Below are 27,114 nucleotides of genomic sequence, written 5' to 3'. Positions count from 1 at the left end.
ATGTTCAACCTTTTTTTATCTTTACAACATTCAATTTAAAATTTATCTCGTTATTTTCTGTTGCATGTAAGTGCAGGAAGTTGAGAGGATTCGCTGTATGTTAAGGCAAACTTAAAGTTTTTATTTTGTAAAGTGGAAAGAGGTCTTAAGATTAAAATCTTTGTTTTGACACAAATATAGGCTTTTCCAACTGTTGTTTCAAGAGAAAAAGAAACAAACCTGTGAAATGATTTCTACTGGAGCTTTATCACAAATATATGCTTGTCCATCTTTCGTGTCCTCAAACTTTAGATTACCCAAGTGTAAAACTGATCCAACTATAGAAAACACAGCCTGCAATAGAAAATGAAAAACAAAATTTTATTTTACTGTAGATTCATTTGTTTTCATGGGTAACATTTTTCTTGGATAGCAGAAATTTGTAACTTTCTTTTATATTTGATTTTATGGTTATCCCAGTTTGTATACAAGCCTATATGAAGTTTGTACTTTGTTTTAAGGTGGTACATAACACTACAGGGAGATAACTCTGTAAAAATAAGCTGAACGTTTTAATCGCATTCTATTGTTGAGGAAATATTAAGCTTCTAAATGATCAAAATTAGTGTTTGTCAAACTGCTATATATCCAATGAAATTTTTCCGATGAAGTATGTGGTTCAAGTTTTTTGAAATTTTTATATTTTTGTCAAAGGGTCAAAGTAAATATTTTGTCAAAATTTTATGAAAATTAAACAAGCCAATTAATTTTAGTCAACGTGTTTGGTACAACCTTAACTTTTAAATTTGTGGTTTACCTATAACAATGAAGTCCACGAAAAATTGTAACCCAGGAATAATAATGAATCCACAGTATCTAAATTATGGAAAACTTTAACATCAATGTAGTTTAAATTATTTTGTACTAATGGTTATGACGACCAGCATAAAACTCTCAAACAACCTGGCCATAACTGAGGGAAGGCCTCATATTGAATTCCAGAATTCATTAAAGATTCTTTATTTTGTATTGAATGAAAAACAAATAAACAAGAATGAGTCCATAGTACACGGATGCCCCACTGGCACTATCATTTTCTATGTTCAGTGGACCATGAAATTGGGGTCAAAACTCTAATTTGGCATTACAATTAGAAAGATCATATCATAGGGAACATGTGTACTAAGTTTCAAGTTGATTGGACTTCAACTTCATCAAAAACTACCTTGACCAAAAACTTTAGCCTGAAGTGCGACAGACGGAGGAATGGACGAACGGACGGACGAATGAACGGACGAACAGACGCACAGACCAAAAAACATAATGCCCATAAATGGGACATAAAAAGAAGAAAAGATTGTAGAAACTTGCCATAATTTGTGTTTAAAAGAAACCATTAGTAAGTCACTGTCTTATACCTTAATTAGCTTGTTATCTGCATGTATATTCAGAAAGATATTGTTAGACATTGATTTAACATATTATCAACTTTAAAGGAAATAGTCAATCAATAAATATAACCTATGGCTATTTGTTTTATTATAAACTATATAATGACTGTTTTTACAACAGTTATGTTTGCATGTTAAACAGGTGTTAAGCCAAATATAGAGCAATAAATATTCCCCTAGGTACATGTAACTCCTGATGGGAATATACATATGACAAAATCTCAGGGATTTCTGCAAGTTCAGAAATGGATGAATACTTGTCAGATAATTATATTAATATGTCAAAAGACCCCCTTTTATATTGGTATATTAACTGTCAACGTTTTCAACGTCTAGCTAAGTTAGTAGCCCAATATTTGGCTATTCCAGCCAAATCTGCACCGCTTGAACATTTATTCAGGACTTCTGGAAAGACATTTAGGCCCGAAAGGTGCAGGCTGGCTGATCGATGGAACATTTGAAAAATTGATGATGGTGAACTGTAGTGGTAGAATGCTAAAATAAGTAATATTTTAAAATACAAAAATGTACATACTCGTATAAGTTGAACACTGTTATATGTATGTCAGAAACATCATTTTATGTTCTAATTGTTATTACTATAAAGCAATGTATGATACTTATATACATATCATAGAATAAATGCATGTTTTCAATATTTTATCTAAATTTTCCTTTCAAAAGTAATTGAAGTATTTAATCACATTTGTCAAGTAATTGGAAAGTAATTAATTACATTGGTAAAAAAAGTCAAATGCAATGTGTAATTTAATTGAAGATTTTGTAATTGTAATTGAATGTAATTAATTTCTTTAAAAAGTAATTGACCCCATGTCATGAAAGTGCATATGTGTATAAAAATACTATTTAGTATGGTTTTAATTTACTGATAACAAAATCAATATTCATACAAAAAAAAACAATATTCAAAGATCTAATTACAGTGTTGAATTGGTAACCTTTTAGAATAAGTTTATTTAAAGGATTGATAAGTTTACCTGGATCATATATAAATTCCCAGTAGTTCACAAGATAACAGTCCACAGTGAGACATGTCACCCTACCCAGAAACATTATTCTAACCTCGAGTGGATAAGTCTTTGCTCTTACTCTATAAATAACAATTTTACAGTCTTTGGTGTGACTCAGCCACAACAGCAAGCATAGGCAAACATGCTACCATGAGACCATCGAGGTGGTCCTTTACATTTAGGATTTTCTTAATAATGATTACAGAGAACATATATAGACTTACATCTTGATCTTGTTTGGAGAAGTCACAAACTTCCATGGCTATTTTCACAGCATGGAAATCTTTATGGTCATTCAAAGAATCTACTTTTGTACTGTTTCCCTGTATAAATACACATAATGCTATTGTTTTATGGCATGTGGTCTGAAGGAAAACTGATGTACTACAGTTAAATGTATTAAAAGGATACTGAAAACAATAGTTTCATGATTTCTCCCCTTTTTAAACTATGGCAAAGAAAGTTAACATTTGTTTTTAAAAAAACTATAGTGCAATTCCATATTTTAATTACTGCATAGAACATATCAGTATTTATTGCACATTTAGGAATTTACTAAGTGTTAACTCTGAATTACATTGGGAAAGCATCTGTTTGTGATAATAGCAAATATATACTTCTGAGAAGAAGTAATTTGAATAAAATACTCTTCTTTTCTTTAATGGTTGAGCAGTTGTTAAATTTGTGCATTGTGCAGACATTTTTATTCCCACTATTGTCTTACAATTGTATTTTTAATTCCCCTTGTAACATATGTTATCAGTATATTAAATTTTCTCTCAAAATTTTTAGAATACAACACATTCATTGTTTGGTTTTTTTTGCTATTTTAAGTAGCAATTCTTATGTACAAAAATGTATTTATAAACAATATAAAATTTAAATAATGTGTCCTCAACTTATACATAATATTACTAACCTGTTTTAAGTAATGGTACAACTCAGGGTCTTTTTGAATCTTCAGTTTACTCAGTAACATGGGTGTGGCTCCCTGGACCAGCTGATAGAATATATGGAAATTCCTCTCCCCTTCTGAATGATGCACAACTCTGGACTTCTCCAAAAGGTAGTTCAATATATGTCCCCCTACTGGACCTCCCTAAATGAGAGTTCTTAGTCATTTCAAAATAAAAATGATCCTTTACAAGTAACTATAATGATATGTAACGAACTATTAAAAATAATTTTCAATGTATATGAAAATATTTATTTCAGAAAACAAAAGTTTAATTAGAAGTTGATCTTTCAAACTATATTTCTCGTGTTGCAGATTATCAGTATTTTGGAATATTTTTATTGCATAAAACAAGTAATAAAACTTTAAAATAGGTTAAACAAAAGCTATGAAAAGTTAAGGGATTCACAGGAAATGTATTGCAACTATTAATGATGGTTGGCTATTTTAAGTTTCAGTGTAACTCAGAGTAAGCTATGTATTTTAAATTATATAAAGTATAAAATTTTGTTCCTTGAACAGAGACATATGGAATGACTGACAGACCTAAATCATTACATCACTTGATGGAAAAGTAGGTGATAAAATACACTAATACAATAAATCTGATCAATTACACAAGCAGCTATAGAGGAAATCAAAAAGTTATCATCAATCATGAACTTATGCCCCTTTCTTTTCATTAAGAACTATAATTACATGCAAACAAATCATTACTTAGTTCTAATCATGCAACTTATCAAAAGGAAGATTCAAGTTGTGTTATCTAAAATCTTTGTTTTCACAGACTTCAACTGAGTGTTGCATAAACAAATCTGTTCAGTGTATAAGCTAGTCTATAAAATAAATACCTTAAAATCAAACTGTATGTCCATGTACTTCCCAAATCTACTGGAATTGTCATTTCTGTTTGTTTTAGCATTTCCAAAGGCCTGAAAAATTTAAGAAATCTCACGTTTCAAGACAAGATTTGGATTTAAATAATAAAAGTAATTTGGTTTGGCTGATAAGTAGTTTGCTAAATTCAAAACTCGTATTTCAAATCCTTTTCAACCTTTTACATAACTAAACATTGGAGACAATATTTGTGATTTTTGGAAAACTTAAACTGCTGGTCCTGGATTTTGTGGCCTTTGCTTTTCTCACAGATTAAGTCAAACAATAGGACAAAAATGTGAATTTTCTGTTCTCTGATAAGCATGTTGCATTCAAGATAAGATCAAATACAAATAAGCTTAGAGTTAGAATAATGTCTCCAGGTGAAATATATGGTTTGCCCACTGTATGTCACTATCAGAATGTATGTGTCAGACTGGTATAAAGAGGGTCATATCACATTGCTGTTGCCCTGAATATGGTTGATTGTTGTGATATAGCATTTTTTGTGCTAATGTGATGTGCAGAAATCTTCAATTAATTTGGTTGAAGGATCACTCCCTGGGCAATTGCAAATCAATATACTAATCCTTACATTAATGGTTTTAAGGATGTTTGCTCCTCTGTTTCATAATAACAAGCTTTTTAAAAGACTATTATAAATTGATAGTTTATAAATAACGGTATTTAAAAAGCAGAAAAAATGATAAGTCCGTTTCCTTGTTTTAGAGATATAATCTTTTGAAAATTTGGTGGGAAATTGATTCGCTCTAAAGTTTTCATACGTTTAACATTGGCTCCTTTTTTCTTTCAAAAACTGCAAAAATAACAAGGATCTTATAAGATTTTCAAAAATGGCCTTTTAAAACTATATGTAACAAAATTATAAAAAGAAAAGTAGGGGTCAGCAGGCAAAATTTTTATTGGCACTACATGGATAAAACTAGAGGATTCCGAATATCTGACAAAAAGTCAATAACAAGAGTAGCGAACACCCTTAAGTTCAGAAAAATGATATGGACAATACAGATAAGGACACTATTTGAACTTCTGCTGTTTTTTACCACACAAATAAAATAATTAAACAGTCAAAATATAAAATCTAGCAAAATGTTTTTAGCCCTTCTACTGGTGAAATGACAATCTCCATGAACATTGTAAAGAAAACTGATAAATGGAAGTGTAACTAAGGGTATAACATGTAATGTTTTGATGTTCCTTAAAAATGAACCTCATTTGTACCTCTAATAAAGGATTTGACTGCAGAAGGCGTTCCTTTACTCTCTCTAGATCTTTTGAGTGAACACTGCTGGCTGCTATATAATGTAAAATCTTCTTAGAAGCCTCTGTCTTTCCTGCACCGGATTCTCCAGAAATAAGGACACAAACATCACGGGTCTCTGATCGCATGGTTCTAAAGGCGGCATCAGCAATAGCATATCTATAACGGAAACAATAAAAAGTAAACGCATCTCAATCTTACAAATTAATTTGATTTTTAAAACATGATTATACCATAACTAATTAAAGAATTCAAATATAGAAAAATATTCAACAAGTGTCCAAATAACACATTAATTCAGGAATGTGCATAGCGCATCAGTTAATTATCAGTGTTGTTCAGTCATGAGATGAATATGTTTCAATATTTGAACTATGTGTACTAAATTTTATGTTTATAGGACTATGACTTTGTTAAACTACCTTTAACCATAATCTTAATAACCTTATATGAGAAGGATGAACAGGTGGACAAAAGCCTTGAAAAACATTATTTGTAAGCACAATAATTAATTTTGCAATTTTGTCTATTGTTCAACAACCAAAATGATAAATGCATTAAATAAAATTCTGATTTTACAGTATGGAAATGAGACATTTCCATACTGTAAAATCAGAATTTTATTTAGTGCATTTATTTATTATGTGCCTGACAATTTTCTGGAAAATTAAAATTTTACTGCCATGTTAAGGTGGTACATAACACTACAGGGAGATAACTCTGTAAAAATAAGCTGAACGTTTTAATCATGTTCTATTGTCAATGATTGTTAAGGAAATATTAAGCTTCTCAATGATCAAAATTAGTGTTTGTCAAACTGCTATATATCCAATGAAATTTTTCCGATAAAGTGTGTGGTTCAAGTTTTTTGAAGTTTTTGTTTGTCAAAGGGTCAAAGTAAATATTTTGTCAAAATTTTATGAAAATCAAATGAGCCAAATTAATTTTAGTCAAGGTGTTTGGTACCACCTTAACAAGCTTGCTCAGAAAATAATATATTTGCTTGGATTTGTTGAAAGCCTTTCCAGATTATGTCAAGTTTTAGTTGACAAATGTGTATTTAGTCATTGAATTTAATCAGTCAATATTTTAATGATGTAATATCATAAATTTCCTATGCACATGTTTTATAATCTGAGATACCAAATCAATAATCAATCACCAGAATTACTTCCATGTCACCATAATTAGAAATTTGAACGATCTGTCATATAACTCCATAAGGTATACCTATATATATACATGCCACCTGGATAAAATTACAAAATCTGCAATTTGAGACTTAATTTTGACAGATTAATAACATGAATGTGTTGCAGTTCTATTTCCTTATTTTATGTTTCAGTTTCTTATTGCGAATACTTACACTTGTTAACATTCCTAAATAATTTCTTTCTTCTTATTTATTAAATTTAGATATTTTGCATGTAGTATAAAATTTGCCTCAGTATTTTAGCTTAAGGCTATTGAAAAAAAGAATTTATTCTTATTTCAGTCTGACCATAAATCGAATATTGGAAATTAAAACCATTACTTCAAAACCTATGTACAAGTGTTAACTAATCATTGCATTATTGCAACAGGTCAATTCTTTTTTATTTCATAAAGACATTTATTATAAATATCCTGCTGTCCACGCTTCGCATTATAAAACAATCTAACAACACTCTATTCTTCTTTCTGTTTTAAAGATCCCCTGATTTTTTCATCATAATACACAGTGACACCTTCAAAAATTTCACTGTCTGATGATATAACTACCAGAACAGAAAGTAAAACGGAGTGTCATCAGATCCTAATGTAAGCATAGCATGGACACAGGATTTTGTATTTTAAACAAAGTGAGCTGTTATTGGATGTTTAAAAAAAATACCAGGTGTTGAAAGCAAAACTGATGAAGTGGAACTCAGGAATATTTAAGGTAAAGTTAATTGAAGCAAGCTGTTTCATTAGTGTACTATTGATTTCAATTCAAAACAAACATTTTAACTTTACTATAGATCAAATTCAAATCGAATTGACAAATGTACAATAAACGGTTGACACAGAGATGTCTCGCCTGTATGTAACTATGTTAGTCAAATGCAAATGTTGAAATTAAATTGCAAAACTTTAACATGTAATTTCTGTGTCATTTGTCTATTGTGGAGAGTTGTCTCATTGGCAATCATACCACATATTCTTATTTTTATATGTAAAACATTCATTGGCAATGAACCATGACAAAAAGTGCAAGTTCAAAGATATGCCATAACTAGTACTGTATATCAAATATAACTGAGTTTATATGTTATCTATGCTAAAGTTCCAAAATCAAATAAAAGAACAGAGTTCCAATGTCCCCCGCGTTGCACATATTTTATATTTCCAAGGGGCATAACTCTTTTAAATAAACAGCTTCACCATGAGCACATGATACGCCCGTCATCTTGTGTGTGAATTTTTATGCAATAATCATAAATAGTTTCTGACATACGGCGCGGCATGCGAAAACCCCCCTTTTTTACAAAAAAAATCAATATCTCTAAAATAAAATTTTGAATCAAAACCAAAAAGTATACAGATCTTTAGATTAATATAACTAAGAAGTGTGTAAAATTTTAAGCAATAATCATAAATCAGGGACAAATAATCTCCATTGATTTGAGATGTTCTAATGCTAATGCAACTGCATACCAAATATCATTGACTTTCCATTAATACCCTCAACTGACCTAATCACAAACTTTACGCGGCCAGAAACAGCAGGCCAAAGTCTTGCCTTTGTGACTTCTTGAAGGCTAGACAAAAATCAGTGAACATGATTAAGCTAGAGTATAAGTTTTGGTAAAACATTCTAAATATAATGGTGCAGTACTCCTAGTAAACATACATGTGTGGTGGCAACTCATAGAAGTTGACATTTCTATATGTTTGTATAATTTCATCGTTGTAGATATCTAACTGATGGTATGGGTTAACTGATACTAGAACTGGTCCTATGTAAGTCTGAAATGTAACAGAAAAAAATTAAAGAGTAAAAATCTTCTCTGTAAATCAATGCACAGCTACAAATATCAATGGACACATTGGTTAAACTGGAACAAAAGCAAGAGGTAAGCATGAATTTTAGTCCTTCATTAGGGCTATTCCACGAAAAAATAAGAGGGTTAGTGCACCACACTTTTTATATACACCATCACCCATTCTTTTATTTTCATTTAGCTGTAGCAGTTTTATTTGCTTCTCTCCCAATTAGCCACCAAAAAAAAATTGTGGTGTCCATCACTCCCAAACATTTTTTCCCGGAATATCACTTATTCAGATACGTGCATCAAATCTCAGCTTATTTTCTAACTGTCTAAGATCATAATAAGGAGGACTATAGTGCTGCATACAAGGAGAAAGGTAAGACTACATGTATATGACTGTGATTTATACCTGGGGTTTGAAAAAAAACAATACAATACAACTTCTTTTGAAGGATGTCTGGAAAGTTAAAAATATTTTATAAAATGCTGATTTTTTTTCACAAATGCAGATTAACAGGGATGTAAGGTGAATACTTTTCTACTAAATATCCTGACTGAACAGTATCTACACCTTCAATGTAAACAAGAAATCTCCTGTTAGTAGTCATGCTGTTTATACATGGAGTGTAAGTTACAATGTAAAGCTATATATCTAAATATAGTGATACAGCGTAAAACTGATTGACCGTAAAACATGACAAATATATCTGTATTGGTATCAAATTTTAAAGATTTGACTTAAACGTCCTGTAGAAGGTTAAGAAAAGGATAAGACACTTTAAAAGTTACTCCATTGATTTCTCTTTGTGATCATGATGATATGGTACAATTAATCTTTTTTTCTAATAATTCTTTCCTGCAAATCCATCCCATCTTCTCAATTGCAAATTCCACATTCATCATGTTCATAAACATAATTTATAAGTTACCCACTATTTTTCAATTTGTGCTTTTTTTTTAAACTTTTTTCAGCTACAATATTCTTAAGTCATTGTAAGTGTTTCTATACAATATAATCCAGTAGCTTAACTGTTGACACTGATATACCTTGCTTGTGAGTAATTTCATGAGTATAATGAAAATATTGTAATCCAAAGAGCAACACTTTAACATAACTAAATAGACTAGCTAAATAAAAAATTCAAAGCCAATGCAACCACATACCAAATATTGACTTATCAATAGTGGTTCTTTTCAAAGTGACCTAAACATATACTTTGACAATTGTTGACTATTGCTTTTGTTGACGTAAGAAAAATATCTCTTAATTTACTTGAAGCACCAGGGTGATTGCTAGTGATTGGAGGTTTATCAGTCCTCGAAATTAGCACAGGACTGACAGGACATGTCCTGTAAAAATATACTCGGTCTTGTCGATTTTTGTTAATTTTGTAATACATTCTTAAGAAAAATTTTGAAGAATCATCAATTCAGTCCTGTAAATGCCAAACCCCAATTTCTATGACTGGTTTATAATGACACTCTGATTTCATTCCCATCGTTACCTTTGACATTATAACAAAAGAGTCAACAGTGTCCTGGTATTTCAGAGTGAATCACTATAATAACCTGTATTTACTGTGAAAAATCATCACCACAAGTGATGTTTAACTGAATCATCACATGTGCTGTATATAAAGAAATATGAATTTAACTGTATATTTTTCAAGCTTACATAAATAAGATTTTCTGTAAATCTTTTCTTCAAGTTCTCTACGAAGGCTTCAGGGTGTTCATAATCCTCAAGTAAGACAAAATCCTGCACACCAATATGGTCACGCTTAGTTAATTCATTTTCCATAGTTGATCACTTCAAATTCATAACCTGCAAAACAAAAGTCTAATGAATAATAAAATGTGGACTGGCTGAGGACATAAAGCAAGATCAGTGGAAACTGATATGACCTTGATTCCTGAAAAAATATAAATACCCATTTCACGAACAAATGATATCCCATTCCATCTATGAACATGATGCAAATTCAAAGCAATTCGATCTACACAGCTGACATTTTATCCTTAGACTTAACCTAAAACACTTAGTTTTATTAGTTTTTAGTTTAAACAGGGAAAAAACAGGCTAATGAAGAAATATATTATTTTTAGATTTTATAATTCTAAATAAAATAACTTTATTATTAAAGTTCAAATCAGACTATCTGTATTAATAATCCAAATCCTGAACAAAGTCCTTAATTATACACTTTAATATCCTGAAGTCGAAACAGCATGTTTATGTAACCTATCATAAATAATAATTTTGATTAAAAGAATACACATCAAAATAATTGTATTGTTAAGTTAACAGTTTTATTCTATGCAGTTCTTCATAATAAAATTGAGAATGGAAACGGGGAACAACCCTACCAAAGAGCAGATTCATAATACTTGTTCTACTTTCTAAATGACAGACAGGTGTTTGCTTAAATCCTACTGGTATTAGACCTACAGGTATTTGCACTAGTCCTATAGTATTTGGAGACACACTTAGAAAGTTGACTTCATTAAAGCACTAAAAAAAATCTTCATTAGTGATTATCTAATTGCTTTTATGTACAGTGTTATGCAAAAAGTAAGTTTTTTTCAAAAGATTATTTTCAATTTAATTATGGTTGGATTTTAACAAACCATGCGTTGAAAGACACAGAAATGACTGAGGTATATTCTGTTTATTTAATTATAGGCTTGTCTTAAGTTGTTTTTGTTAAATCTCCTGATATGAACATGTGCATTTATTAATTTTTTACGTTTTAATTTTGTTGAAATATATAAAAATTTTCTAAATAAAATAATAAACAAATAAACCTGTGAAAATTCTGCTTCTAAGTTCTATTGGTACCTACATGTCTTCTTTAAAATCCCATTAAAAACTTCCTCACAATATTTTTTGGTAACATAAATTTTTTAATGTAGTTTCATATAAAATATATATACATGTATAGCAAAAAAATATGTAGATGACGAATACTGATTGCATAACGCTGTATGTCATGATCAATTAATCAACTTGAAGGACTACAACTTTTTGTGAATTTCTTATCCACAAAGGACAATATAAATGCACGATTTCTGTGCAAGGTTTACTTTATTTTCCTAACATAACAACCTGATGGTCAAGATCATGATCAAAATTTTGCAATTTGTGATATCAACATTTATACAGTACTATTAGATGCTAAATTATAGTAAATACAAATTTTGTATACATGCACTATTTTTTTCAAAAATTATTCCTAAAAAAAAGTCGGTCTGGTTGGAGGCACTTTACAAAATTTAATTCATACAAGTAGGTCATGCATATAAATAACATATATAAGAGCAACAGTCCCTATTCCATGTATTCCCATTCAATAAAAAAATAAAATCTTGTAAAATCAACTTAATTAAGTGATGGGTTGAAGACAGTTATATTGCAGCTTTCCAATACCCTCACCCCAAAATACATCTTTTTCTGGATTAGCTATTATAAATTTCATTTTGAATTTAGTGACAGCTTAAACAATGTAAAAGTAACTGCTATAACTTTTCTCTCAAATTGAAATATTCCAAAAGATAAGCTATATATATCAGACCATTTATCAAATAGAAAAAAAGGAGAATAAGTTTTAAATCAAGACTGTGGTGAGATTCTTCAATATCTTAAAAGATCTTTAAATAAATATTGAAATATAAAATATATATCATATAAATTCTTTATATGTAACAATCATAATTTATGAAAAATTCAACTACAATTTTACAAAACCTTACCTCATAAAGATAACATGTAACAAATAAATTTTTTAAAAGTACATAATAATAAATCACGTTTAAACTATGTAATATAAAGATGATGAAGTCATTGTTAAAACATGTAGGTGTTTCTCACCTGGACGTAATCAATACAGGTATTCAGTATTGTATACCTGGCCAGGTGAGGCTGCTGATATCATTGTAATTTATTGTATATCTATAATATTTCCTTTTTATAATGACATTGACATGCAACAAAAAGAGTGAACAAAATAATGTGATAATGTGATATAAACATTATCATGATTATGATGTATGAGATCAATGATCTGACTAATCTGTTGATCATTGATAAAAATCAATGATCATCTGGTCTATTAGTTTGTAAATATCAATACAGAAATAGATATTAAAGAAACCTAAGCTTTAGGCAGTTTCTATTTAAAAGTTTTCTAGGGCATGCCCTTGTCTATAAAATTTGAAATAAATTCAATTATTCCAAATGTACTACATTTGTATCTTGAAATCAGTTTTTGGTGTACTGCACCTCAAAAACAGAAGTAGCTATTAAGCCTTACATGTCCCTTATTTCACTAACTAAAAAGGATACATAATAAATACTGGTCAGTTGAAGCAGTGTTTAGGGGAGAGGGGGACTTCTAAAAGTAACCAAAAAAATTTAAAAAACAAAAAACCTTCTGTATGCTAATAGTTTAGTGCTTATAGTCAGTGTCCTCTATTATTTTCTTTTATATTTGCAATATTTTTTTGATGTTACAAAAAATTGTATGTTTTTGCCTCCTCCTCCACAACCCCCCCCCCCCCCCCCCCACACACACACACACACACCTTTCAGCTCCTATGCCAGTGCTGGTATAACCTTTAACCATTGATTGGGATGCATGAACAATCAATTAGCTGAGTAGTATAATAAAGTAATCATTTTATTTCAAAGCAGATAAATAAGGGATCCAATTGTATATAAGTCAGAATCAATTGTACTTGTTTAAATAAGGTTCAATATTAATAATGTACTTTAAAGGTTCAATGTATTTAAATTTAAATTCTGATTCATCCTGTAAGATAAAACTTACTCTTTTATTGGTTACAAAAATCTGTGTTAGTGATTCAGCCTACAGTATTTATCTTTAGAAATATGACTGCTATATCACTTTAGCCAAGTCATAACAAATGTACTCTGTATACTGTGACCTATAGTTGCTAGCTTCTTTGTCATTTGGTCTCTGGTGGAGAATTGTCTCATTAGCAATCATATCACATCTTCTTACATATGGGAGAGAACAGAAGAGCACACCATAATTTACAACAAAATATTCATGAAAAGTACATTATTGATTAAAATTCATATTCCTTTTATAGAGTAAAGAATACTGCCTTTAGTGAACTTGACTCCTGAAACCCTGTTTTTTTTTTAGTTTACAATGGTTTAAACAGAACTCTTTGAAAATTTGTATGCACAGGACATTGTTTAAATAAGGCCCCAGATAGCTTCAACTGGTTTGAAAGAGTTGTGTAATTTTAGAACTTTTCCAGATTGGAATAAATAGCGATAAGGTGTATAATAGCCAGTGATTTACAGATTATGCCTTAGACTCAACAGAAACCTCACAACTTACCAATAAGATTATTATGCACTGCCTCTTACATGTCTTATGACTTTATTTTCATCTGTCCTCAGAACAAACAAACTCAATTTTTTTCACAAATCATGGAAAATTTACTTCAAAGTAGCAAATCATTTGTAGAAAACAGGAAAAATTGATTTGCCAAAGGTTTTAAATTAACCCTTTCTGAAACTGTGGACATCCAATTTCAGATAAAACTGAAAAGCCTTATAACTTTTTATTTTTGAAAGAAACTATAAGAATTGTTGTTATGCCTCTTTTCTTAAAATATCTATCTGATCATACTGAAATATTGGATTCCCAAATGTGACCTCCCACCTTCAGAATCTGTCACAATTTTTAAAATCAAATATATGTTGCAGTCTCAGCGTTTTTTTTAACGGCATAAGACTGCAACATGTCACATAAAAATGATAAAGATCAAGATTACTCGGATAAATTACATTACTTCAGCCAGGATACCTATTTAAAAATAAGCTTGTATTTTCAGATATAAATTTATCAAATTTTTCAAATACCTCAGTTACTAGATATACCGCACACAGCAGCTTCTTTGTACAAAAGATTTAATTAGGACTACTTTTCTCAAGTCTTCTGCTTGTATGAAGCTTTCATCTGAAATCAATTCCTTCAAACGAATGTCAAAGGATATTATTGCATTGAAGAATTGGAATATATATGACATAATAATCAACAGTTTTGCAATAAAATCAATTTGCTAGTCTCAACATTTTGATACATTTTCTATGTAGATATTTTTTTATTACCTATGTATGCCCATTAAGTCTTTAGCTTCCATATAAAATCAATATTTAATCTCAATCTTTATATTTTCACCAGCTGATGCACATGTAGAATTTTTATAGATATTATCTTCAATGATGTACTTTGAAATAAAAGCTTTAATCATATTTTTTCAATCAAATATCCTAATTATTAAGGATAACCTTGAAGCTTTATGTTTTTGTTTTCAATACAAAACATCATTTTGTTGGCTTAGTTAAGGGATATATATATATATATATATATGTGTAACCTTGTAAATTCTTTCGGTATAATGAAAAACAAGAAATGATTGTAACAGGATGCTGTTACAAAGTCTCCCAAACAAAGTTCCCATAATTAGTCATTCCCAGGGTCGCTGGACATTGGGCAGTCCAGTAAAAATTGGTTTGGTCCAGTAAAGAGATATGAATTAGTGACCCCTGATGACTGACCCTATATATCATTCAAATCTTCATGACATGACAAACAGGAATATATATGCTTTAGGGGTTGGGTTCTTGACCATTTACAAGATATTTGAACATATTCAAATGACAGGGGGTGGGGATGACCCCTTGGGTCTTACCCTGTATATCAATCAAATCTTCTTGGTATGACAAACCAGAATATATATGGTTTAGGGGTGGGGATCTTCACCACTTACAAGATATTAGAACTTTCTTGAATGGCAGAGGATGGGGGGTGACCTCTGGGGACTAACCCTATATCATTCAAATCTTAGTGACATGACGAACAGGAATATATATGGTTTAGGGGTGGGGATCTCGACCATATACAAGATATTAGATCATTGGGGGTGGGGTACCCCTGGGGACTGACCCCATATATCATTCAAATCTTCATGACATGACAAACAGGAATATATGTAGTTTAGGGATGGGGATCATGACCATTTACAAGATATTAGAACATTTGGGGTGGGGGGAACCCCTTGGGACTGACCCTATATATCATTAAATAAAATCTTCGTGACATGATGAACAGGAATATATATGGTTTAGTGATGGGGATCTCAATGATTTACAAGATATTAGAACATTGGGGGTGGGGGAACCCCTGGGGACTAACCCTATATATCATTAAAAATTTTGTAACATGCCAACAGGAATATATATGGTTTAGGGGTGGGGATCTCAACGATTTACAAGATTTTTAACATATTCAAATGACAGGGTGTATGACCGTCATACCCTATATATCATTCATTGTCATGACAAACCAGAATATATATGGTATATATGGGTGGGGATCTTGACCACTTACAAGATATAAGAACTTTCTCAAATGGCAGGGGGTGGGGTGACTCCTGGGGACTAACCCGTAACTTCATTTGATGTGCTTTACAATGACAAACCAGAATATATATGGTATATATGGGTGGGGAACTTGACCACTAGTACAAGATATTAGAACTTTCTCAAATGGCAGGGGGGGGGGGGGGGGGGGGGTGACTCCTGGGGACTAACCCGTAACTTCATTTGATGTGCTTTATCATGACAAACCAGAATATATATGGTATATATGGGTGGGGATCTTGACCACTTACAAGATATTAGAACTTTCTCAAATGGCAGGGGGTGGGGTGACTCCTGGGGACTAACCCGTAACTTCATTTGATGTGCTTTATCATGACAAACCAGAATATAAATGGTATATATGGGTGGGGATCTTGACCACTTACAAGATATTAGAACTTTCTCAAATGGCAGGGGGTGGGGTGACTCCTGGGGACTAACCCGTAACTTCATTTGATGTGCTTTATCATGACAAACCAGAATATATATGGTATATATGGGTGGGGATCTTGACCACTTACAAGATATTAGAACTTTCTCAAATGGCAGGGGGTGGGGTGACTCCTTGGGACTAACCCGTAACTTCATTTGATGTGCTTTATCATGACAAACCAGAATATATATGGTATATATGGGTGGGGATCTTGACCACTTACAAGATATTAGAACTTTCTCAAATGGCAGGGGGTGGGGTGACTCCTGGAGACTAACCTGTAACTTCATTTGATGTGCTTTATCATGACAAAACAGAATATATATGGTATATATGGGTGGGGATCTTGACCACTTACAAGATATTAGAACTTTCTCAAATGGCAGGGGGTGGGGTGACTCCTGGGGACTAACCCGTAACTTCATTTGATGTGCTTTATCATGACAAACCAGAATATATATGGTATATATGGGTGGGGATCTTGACCACTTACAAGATATTAGAACTTTCTCAAATGGCAAGGGGTGGGGTGACTCCTGGGGACTAACCCGTAACTTCATTTGATGTGCTTTATCATGACAAACCAGAATATATATGGTATATATGGGTGGGGATCTTGACCACTTACAAGATATAAGAACTTTCTCAAATGGCAGGGGGTGGGGTGACTCCTGGGGACTAACCCGTAACTTCATTTGATGTGCTTTACAATGACAAACCAGAATATATATGGTATATATGGGTGGGGAACTTGACCACTTACAAGATATTAGAACTTTCTCAAATGGCAGGGGGGGGGGGGGTGACTCCTGGGGACTAACCCGTAACTTCATTTGATGTGCTTTATCATGACAAACCAGAATATATATGGTATATATGGGTGGGGATCTTGACCACTTACAAGATATTAGAACTTTCTCAAATGGCAGGGGGTGGGGTGACTCCTGGGGACTAACCCGTAACTTCATTTGATGTGCTTTATCATGACAAACCAGAATATAAATGGTATATATGGGTGGGGATCTTGACCACTTACAAGATAATTTAGAACTTTCTCAAATGGCAGGGGGTGGGGTGACTCCTGGGGACTAACCCGTAACTTCATTTGATGTGCTTTATCATGACAAACCAGAATATATATGGTATATATGGGTGGGGATCTTGACCACTTACAAGATATTAGAACTTTCTCAAATGGCAGGGGGTGGGGTGACTCCTGGGGACTAACCCGTAACTTCATTTGATGTGCTTTATCATGACAAACCAGAATATATATGGTATATATGGGTGGGGATCTTGACCACTTACAAGATATTAGAACTTTCTCAAATGGCAGGGGGTGGGGTGACTCCTGGAGACTAACCTGTAACTTCATTTGATGTGCTTTATCATGACAAAACAGAATATATATGGTATATATGGGTGGGGATCTTGACCACTTACAAGATATTAGAACTTTCTCAAATGGCAGGGGGTGGGGTGACTCCTGGGGACTAACCCGTAACTTCATTTGATGTGCTTTATCATGACAAACCAGAATATATATGGTATATATGGGTGGGGATCTTGACCACTTACAAGATATTAGAACTTTCTCAAATGGCAAGGGGTGGGGTGACTCCTGGGGACTAACCCGTAACTTCATTTGATGTGCTTTATCATGACAAACCAGAATATATATGGTATATATGGGTGGGGATCTTGACCACTTACAAGATATTAGAACTTTCTCAAATGGCAGGGGGTGGGGTGACTCCTGGGGACTAACCGTAACTTCATTTGATGTGCTTTATCATGACAAACCAGAATATATATGGTATATATGGGTGGGGATCTTGACCACTTACAAGATAATTTAGAACTTTCTCAAATGGCAGGGGGTGGGGTGACTCCTGGGGACTAACCGTAACTTCATTTGATGTGCTTTATCATGACAAACCAGAATATATATGGTATATATGGGTGGGGATCTTGACCACTTACAAGATAATTTAGAACTTTCTCAAATGGCAGGGGGTGGGGTGACTCCTGGGGACTAACCCGTAACTTCATTTGATGTGCTTTATCATGACAAACCAGAATATATATGGTATATATGGGTGGGGATCTTGACCACTTACAAGATATTAGAACTTTCTCAAATGGCAAGGGGTGGGGTGACTCCTGGGGACTAACCCGTAACTTCATTTGATGTGCTTTATCATGACAAACCAGAATATATATGGTATATATGGGTGGGGATCTTGACCACTTACAAGATATTAGAACTTTCTCAAATGGCAAGGGGTGGGGTGACTCCTGGGGACTAACCCGTAACTTAATTTGATGTGCTTTATCATGACAAACCAGAATATATATGGTATATATGGGTGGGGATCTTGACCACTTACAAGATATTAGAACTTTCTCAAATGGCAGGGGGTGGGGTGACTCCTGGGGACTAACCCGTAACTTCATTTGATGTGCTTTATCATGACAAACCAGAATATATATGGTATATATGGGTGGGGATCTTGACCACTTACAAGATAATTTAGAACTTTCTCAAATGGCAGGGGGTGGGGTGACTCCTGGGGACTAACCCGTAACTTCATTTGATGTGCTTTATCATGACAAACCAGAATATATATGGTATATATGGGTGGGGATCTTGACCACTTACAAGATATTAGAACTTTCTCAAATGGCAGGGGGTGGGGTGACTCCTGGGGACTAACCCGTAACTTCATTTGATGTGCTTTATCATGACAAACCAGAATATATATGGTATATATGGGTGGGGATCTTGACCACTTACAAGATATTAGAACTTTCTCAAATGGCAGGGGGTGGGGTGACTCCTGGGGACTAACCCGTAACTTCATTTGATGTGCTTTATCATGACAAACCAGAATATATATGGTATATATGGGTGGGGATCTTGACCACTTACAAGATATTAGAACTTTCTCAAATGGCAGGGGGTGGGGTGACTCCTGGGGACTAACCCGTAACTTCATTTGATGTGCTTTATCATGACAAACCAGAATATATATGGTATATATGGGTGGGGATCTTGACCACTTACAAGATATTAGAACTTTCTCAAATGGCAGGGGGTGGGGTGACTCCTGGGGACTAACCCGTAACTTCATTTGATGTGCTTTATCATGACAAACCAGAATATATATGGTATATATGGGTGGGGATCTTGACCACTTACAAGATATTAGAACTTTCTCAAATGGCAGGGGGTGGGGTGACTCCTGGGGACTAACCGTAACTTCATTTGATGTGCTTTATCATGACAAACCAGAATATATATGGTATATATGGGTGGGGATCTTGACCACTTACAAGATAATTTAGAACTTTCTCAAATGGCAGGGGGTGGGGTGACTCCTGGGGACTAACCGTAACTTCATTTGATGTGCTTTATCATGACAAACCAGAATATATATGGTATATATGGGTGGGGATCTTGACCACTTACAAGATAATTTAGAACTTTCTCAAATGGCAGGGGGTGGGGTGACTCCTGGGGACTAACCCGTAACTTCATTTGATGTGCTTTATCATGACAAACCAGAATATATATGGTATATATGGGTGGGGATCTCGACCACTTACAAGATATTAGAACTTTCTCAAATGGCAGGGGGTGGGGTGACTCCTGGGGACTAACCCGTAACTTCATTTGATGTGCTTTATCATGACAAACCAGAATATATATGGTATATATGGGTGGGGATCTTGACCACTTACAAGATATTAGAACTTTCTCAAATGGCAAGGGGTGGGGTGACTCCTGGGGACTAACCCGTAACTTAATTTGATGTGCTTTATCATGACAAACCAGAATATATATGGTATATATGGGTGGGGATCTTGACCACTTACAAGATATTAGAACTTTCTCAAATGGCAGGGGGTGGGGTGACTCCTGGGGACTAACCCGTAACTTCATTTGATGTGCTTTATCATGACAAACCAGAATATATATGGTATATATGGGTGGGGATCTTGACCACTTAAAAGATAATTTAGAACTTTCTCAAATGGCAGGGGGTGGGGTGACTCCTGGGGACTAACCCGTAACTTCATTTGATGTGCTTTATCATGACAAACCAGAATATATATGGTATATATGGGTGGGGATCTTGACCACTTACAAGATATTAGAACTTTCTCAAATGGCAGGGGGTGGGGTGACTCCTGGGGACTAACCCGTAACTTCATTTGATGTGCTTTATCATGACAAACCAGAATATATATGGTATATATGGGTGGGGATCTTGACCACTTACAAGATATTAGAACTTTCTCAAATGGCAGGGGGTGGGGTGACTCCTGGGGACTAACCCGTAACTTCATTTGATGTGCTTTATCATGACAAACCAGAATATATATGGTATATATGGGTGGGGATCTTGACCACTTACAAGATATTAGAACTTTCTCAAATGGCAGGGGGTGGGGTGACTCCTGGGGACTAACCTGTAACTTCATTTGATGTGCTTTATCATGACAAACCAGAATATATATGGTATATATGGGTGGGGATCTTGACCACTTACAAGATATTAGAACTTTCTCAAATGGCAGGAGGTGGGGTGACTCCTGGGGACTAACCCGTAACTTCATTTGATGTGCTTTATCATGACAAACCAGAATATATATGGTATATATGGGTGGGGATCTTGACCACTTACAAGATATTAGAACTTTCTCAAATGGCAGGGGGTGGGGTGACCCCTGGGAACTAACCCTTTATTTCATTAGATGTGCTTTATTATGTAAAACATTTCAATTATAAAAAAAAACGATTGTGTCTATCACTAACTGTTTTCAAGTTATAATCATTTGAAAATAAAATAAAGAACTGCGCCATGAGCGCATGATACGCCAGTCGCTTTTTCAAAGAATAAAGTTCCATAACTCCTCAATGTCATATCAGAAATTTATAAAAAAAACTAAAGGGAGGGTTATTTTAATAGATATAAACCAGTCACCAAAGTTTCATGAAAACTGCTTAAAGAACTTTTGAGTTATTGGTCGAAAACTGGAAAATCCCCCTTTTTTAATGAATAAAACCCCATAACTCGGAAATGTAAAATCCAAAATTTATAGAAATTGAAAGGGAGCTCACGTCAATATATATGAACAATTAACCAAAGTTTCAAGCAAATTGGTTAAAACTTTTTTGAGTTATTGTCCAACATGATTCAAACCAGAATATATATGGTACATGTATATATGGGTGGGGATCTTGACCACTTACAAGATATTAGAACTTTCTCAAATGGCAGGGGGTGGGGTGACTCCTGGGGACTAACACGTAACTTCATTTGATGTGCTTTATCATGACAAACCAGAATATATATGGTATATATGGGTGGGGATCTTGACCACTTACAAGATATTAGAACTTTCTCAAATGGCAGGGGGTGGGGTGACTCCTGGGGACTAACCCGTAACTTCATTTGATGTGCTTTATCATGACAAACCAGAATATATATGGTATATATGGGTGGGGATCTTGACCACTTACAAGATATTAGAACTTTCTCAAATGGCAGGGGGTGGGGTGACTCCTGGGGACTAACCCGTAACTTCATTTGATGTGCTTTATCATGACAAACCAGAATATATATGGTATATATGGGTGGGGATCTTGACCACTTACAAGATATTAGAACTTTCTCAAATGGCAGGGGGTGGGGTGACTCCTGGAGACTAACCTGTAACTTCATTTGATGTGCTTTATCATGACAAACCAGAATATATATGGTATATATGGGTGGGGATCTTGACCACTTACAAGATATTAGAACTTTCTCAAATGGCAGGGGGTGGGGTGACTCCTGGGGACTAACCCGTAACTTCATTTGATGTGCTTTATCATGACAAACCAGAATATATATGGTATAAATGGGTGGGGATCTTGACCACTTACAAGATATTAGAACTTTCTCAAATGGCAAGGGGTGGGGTGACTCCTGGGGACTAACCCGTAACTTCATTTGATGTGCTTTATCATGACAAACCAGAATATATATGGTATATATGGGTGGGGATCTTGACCACTTACAAGATATTAGAACTTTCTCAAATGGCAGGGGGTGGGGTGACTCCTGGGGACTAACCGTAACTTCATTTGATGTGCTTTATCATGACAAACCAGAATATATATGGTATATATGGGTGGGGATCTTGACCACTTACAAGATAATTTAGAACTTTCTCAAATGGCAGGGGGTGGGGTGACTCCTGGGGACTAACCCGTAACTTCATTTGATGTGCTTTATCATGACAAACCAGAATATATATGGTATATATGGGTGGGGATCTTGACCACTTACAAGATATTAGAACTTTCTCAAATGGCAGGGGGTGGGGTGACTCCTGGGGACTAACCCGTAACTTCATTTGATGTGCTTTATCATGACAAACCAGAATATATATGGTATATATGGGTGGGGATCTTGACCACTTACAAGATATTAGAACTTTCTCAAATGGCAGGGGGTGGGGTGACTCCTGGGGACTAACCCGTAACTTCATTTGATGTGCTTTATCATGACAAACCAGAATATATATGGTATATATGGGTGGGGATCTTGACCACTTACAAGATATTAGAACTTTCTCAAATGGCAGGGGGTGGGGTGACTCCTGGGGACTAACCTATAACTTCATTTGATGTGCTTTATCATGACAAACCAGAATATATATGGTATATATGGGTGGGGATCTTGACCACTTACAAGATATTAGAACTTTCTCAAATGGCAGGAGGTGGGGTGACTCCTGGGGACTAACCCGTAACTTCATTTGATGTGCTTTATCATGACAAACCAGAATATATATGGTATATATGGGTGGGGATCTTGACCACTTACAAGATATTAGAACTTTCTCAAATGGCAGGGGGTGGGGTGACCCCTGGGAACTAACCCTTTATTTCATTAGATGTGCTTTATTATGTAAAACATTTCAATTATAAAAAAAAACGATTGTGTCTATCACTAACTGTTTTCAAGTTATAATCATTTGAAAATAAAATAAAGAACTGCGCCATGAGCGCATGATACGCCAGTCGCTTTTTCAAAGAATAAAGTTCCATAACTCCTCAATGTCATATCAGAAATTTATAAAAAAAACTAAAGGGAGGGTTATTTTAATAGATATAAACCAGTCACCAAAGTTTCATGAAAACTGCTTAAAGAACTTTTGAGTTATTGGTCGAAAACTGGAAAATCCCCCTTTTTTAATGAATAAAACCCCATAACTAGGAAATGTAAAATCCAAAATTTATAAAAATTGAAAGGGAGCTCACGTCAATATATATGAACAATTAACCAAAGTTTCAAGCAAATTGGTTAAACTTTTTTGAGTTATTGTCCAACATGATGACGACGGACGGATGGATGGACAACGGTATACCATAATACGTCCCATAAACGGGCGTATAAAAATTAAAATCCGATAAGGTTCTATAGAAAACCCCTCCTTCCTTTTTGCCCCTCAAAGTACCCCTTTATAAACCCCATTGCACCACTAGACATGTTAGTCTAACATATATTGTAGAACCCTAAGTTAATCTGATTTGGAGAACAGGTGCAGACAAGTTCAAAATTTAGAAAAAGAAGAAGAAGAAGAACCAATAAGTCTCCAAACTTTATTTTGCAGACTTAATAAAGAGTACATTTTGTTTTTCTCAGGTCTCACCAATGTAAGACTTTAAATCAAACTTTTATGTACTTCCTGCTTTATTTTTTAAAATTTAGAAGATTATAAGTGTTAACATGGTTAAGGGATGTTTAAACACATCAGAGACATCAAGAGTATTTTTTTTTCATCTTTTTAAATACTTGGCTTCAACAATTAAAGTTGCATTAGCTGTCAAAATCATGTTCATCGATTAATGACTCAAATTCTCATATTTGATTTATACATACTAAAACGTATATGTATTCAAATTACAAAAAGTCTAAAATAAACCATTAACAATGCATGGACTAGATAATATGTATAACATGTGTGTATTTTTGTCTAGACGCCATCTAATTAATTATCTAGATGACCTCCGACTGCGACTGCGGATGGTCATATAAGCTGATATAAACATAAATATAAATAGATAGCTACCACATGCAATTGAATTTTTCTAGGTCTGTTTGATTTCATATTGTAGGTTAAAAAGTATGTTTATCATCATTTTTACCTACATATAAGAATGATTTTTTTGTGAATCGAATCAGTCAACCATATGGTTCATCCATCCTTGTTTCACTTTCAAGGTTGACATTCTTTTCCTTTTAATAGCTGAATACATGCGTAACTCATCTCTAGCTAAGGGGTTTAATTGAAGGTCACATGAATACGGATTCAATGAGACTGAATTATTCACTTGCAAGTGAATAATTCATCAGCAATGATTCTTAGCTTATTTTGACAAAATTGAACCAAATGGCTAATAAAAGCGAATTATTATTTCACTATTTCACTTCCATTAATGATTGAACCAAAAAAATCATATTTTAATTTTTTTTATACATGTATCTCATAGCTAATGGCCCTTTAAGACATAATAAACTGCTTCGCCGAGCGCAGTTGGAAACGACCGCAGAGGTCCAACCCTGAACAGTTGGGGCAAAAATGGACACAATATTCAAGCTTGATATAGGTCTGAATTTGGATTGTAATTAAATATTTGACACATTACAGGTTTCTGACACAGAATAAATGTAGTCAAAGAACTTGAAATTGGTTATATGATTTGAATTTATATTCAATTGAAGATTTCTTGCTGTTGTGCAATACACTGTGCTGTTGCGCAATACTTTGGAATTTTTCTTTGGAAAATTGACAATTTCTTAAATCTTGAGGAAAATTTAACCCCCCCCCCCCATCTGCAGATTTCTTAAGACTATTAAAGCCTTTTTTAAAAATCAACTTATGGTCTGAAAGTCTTAAAAAAAACACTTAAATTGTTTTATAGGTATAATTTTTTTTAGCCAGCCACTTATACCATGGCTACATGTACAAATGAAATGAAAACATTTCAGTTTGCATTAATCAAATGCATCATGTACAGTAAAGACCTACAATGACCAACAGAGTCTTAATACTTGAAAATGAGTAGACTACATGAACATGTTTATCAGATACAAAAACATTTCAGATGATGATTATATCACAATAAGCTGATGCATTGCAAGCTTTCCCATAAACCTTAATTTAAAAGAGTTCCCATAAAGTTAACATAATTGAGTTTCTAACATTTTTAAAACAGGAGATGTTAGTGATCTTCAAGAGTTTAGTTCTACATTTGTACATGTAATAGCACTTTGATTTTATAAAAAAAATGTTACAGCTGCACACATTATTCTGGTAACCCTGTCTAACATGGTCAACAATTGGGACACACCAATCATATCATAAGTTACAATTTCAATACCTAACTAATATGGTAATTAACACTTGGTATGAATGAACTAATATAGTTCCCATTGGTTTAGATTTAGTGAAAATTCAAAGCATATTAATTTTTTTTTCTTTCTTTCCTTAGATAACTTTTAGTCATATTCAAGTCAACTGTTTTAAATACATTTTTGTACTCAATTAAAGTTCCTCTTTATGATCATGTCTAGTCATAAATAATAGAATAAAATTCTTCTTATAATATAAATTCATTTCATAAATTCACAAAATAATTTAACAGTAAAAAGTACATCTTACTTTTTGTTGCAGACTACATACATGACATTTGTATGTGTATGTATGTCCAAAAGTCCAATACTGCAATATATATATGTTACATGTGGATATTTACAGCGCTATCAATGCAGCAGATGCTGATTTCTGTTTGTTCTCTTAGAAATGACCTCATTAAAAAGATTTACAATCATGAATTTTAAACTAAGGCTGTACATATCCTAGATCTATTAAACATTTGTATATTTCTTTAAATTCTCGTTTGAAGTATAAAATTGAAGGGCTTATGCAAAAACATAACCAGGAAGCAGAGTTATATACACTTACTATTTAAACATGTAAAATACTGACATCTGACCTGAACAGCAATTAATCAGATGCATTCTAAATAAATGTTAAATCACAGCCGATCCCTAGGTTTAAATAATCATGCTAAAGTATAAACATATATACCATGTATACAAATCACATTCACTGAGCATATTACAAAATAACACTTGAATTTTTTCTGTATTCCCAAATGATCTTGATCATGTTGATTTTTATCATTTTATCTTATATTTTTTTAGACAACTTAATCTTTTTGCTTTTTATAAAATTTAAACATAAACAAATCTTAAGTTCTATCATAGACTTCAATGAAAAAATGTGATTTTTATAATATAATCCATAATTGAAAGATGTCACCATTTATAATTTGAAACATGCAATGTACTATACTATACAATGAATAATTCTTTTCAGTGGGGGTTGTTAAATATGGATAGCAAAACAGGAATTCAATCATAAGCATTTTGTTGTTGCTAGTATTGTGTTAAATGGCTTGTCATTTTAAAAAACAGTATACATTGATCCTGTTGAACAAGTAACTTATTTTTGTCATTCAAATCTTAACAGTTTATCATGTTTATCAAGGATATAAGAAAGTCTATTAGTAT

The 27,114-nt window shown here is 33.3% G+C and overlaps 1 protein-coding gene across 1 annotated transcript in view; it reads right to left on the bottom strand.

The window, feature by feature from the left end:
- Positions 1-26,456, bottom strand: part of LOC127710478 (unconventional myosin-Ic-like) — a 55,527-nt gene extending 29,071 nt beyond the window's left edge. The window contains exons 1-8 of the mRNA XM_052216354.1: positions 26,201-26,456; positions 10,261-10,410; positions 8,447-8,562; positions 5,535-5,733; positions 4,268-4,348; positions 3,381-3,560; positions 2,686-2,784; positions 220-333 (exon numbers count right to left, since the gene is read on the bottom strand). Coding sequence (XP_052072314.1) covers positions 220-333; positions 2,686-2,784; positions 3,381-3,560; positions 4,268-4,348; positions 5,535-5,733; positions 8,447-8,562; positions 10,261-10,386 — 915 coding nt within the window. The 5' untranslated portion in view covers positions 10,387-10,410; positions 26,201-26,456. The remainder of the gene's footprint in view (positions 1-219; positions 334-2,685; positions 2,785-3,380; positions 3,561-4,267; positions 4,349-5,534; positions 5,734-8,446; positions 8,563-10,260; positions 10,411-26,200) is intronic.
- Between the last annotated feature and the right edge of the window lie 658 nt (positions 26,457-27,114).

The sequence above is a fragment of the Mytilus californianus genome, unplaced genomic scaffold, assembly GCF_021869535.1.
Source record: "Mytilus californianus isolate M0D057914Y unplaced genomic scaffold, xbMytCali1.0.p SCAF_8, whole genome shotgun sequence".
NCBI classification, from domain to species: domain Eukaryota; kingdom Metazoa; phylum Mollusca; class Bivalvia; order Mytilida; family Mytilidae; genus Mytilus; species Mytilus californianus.
Note: the sequence above shows the minus strand (reverse complement) of the source record. Positions and strands in the feature narration are given on the sequence as shown.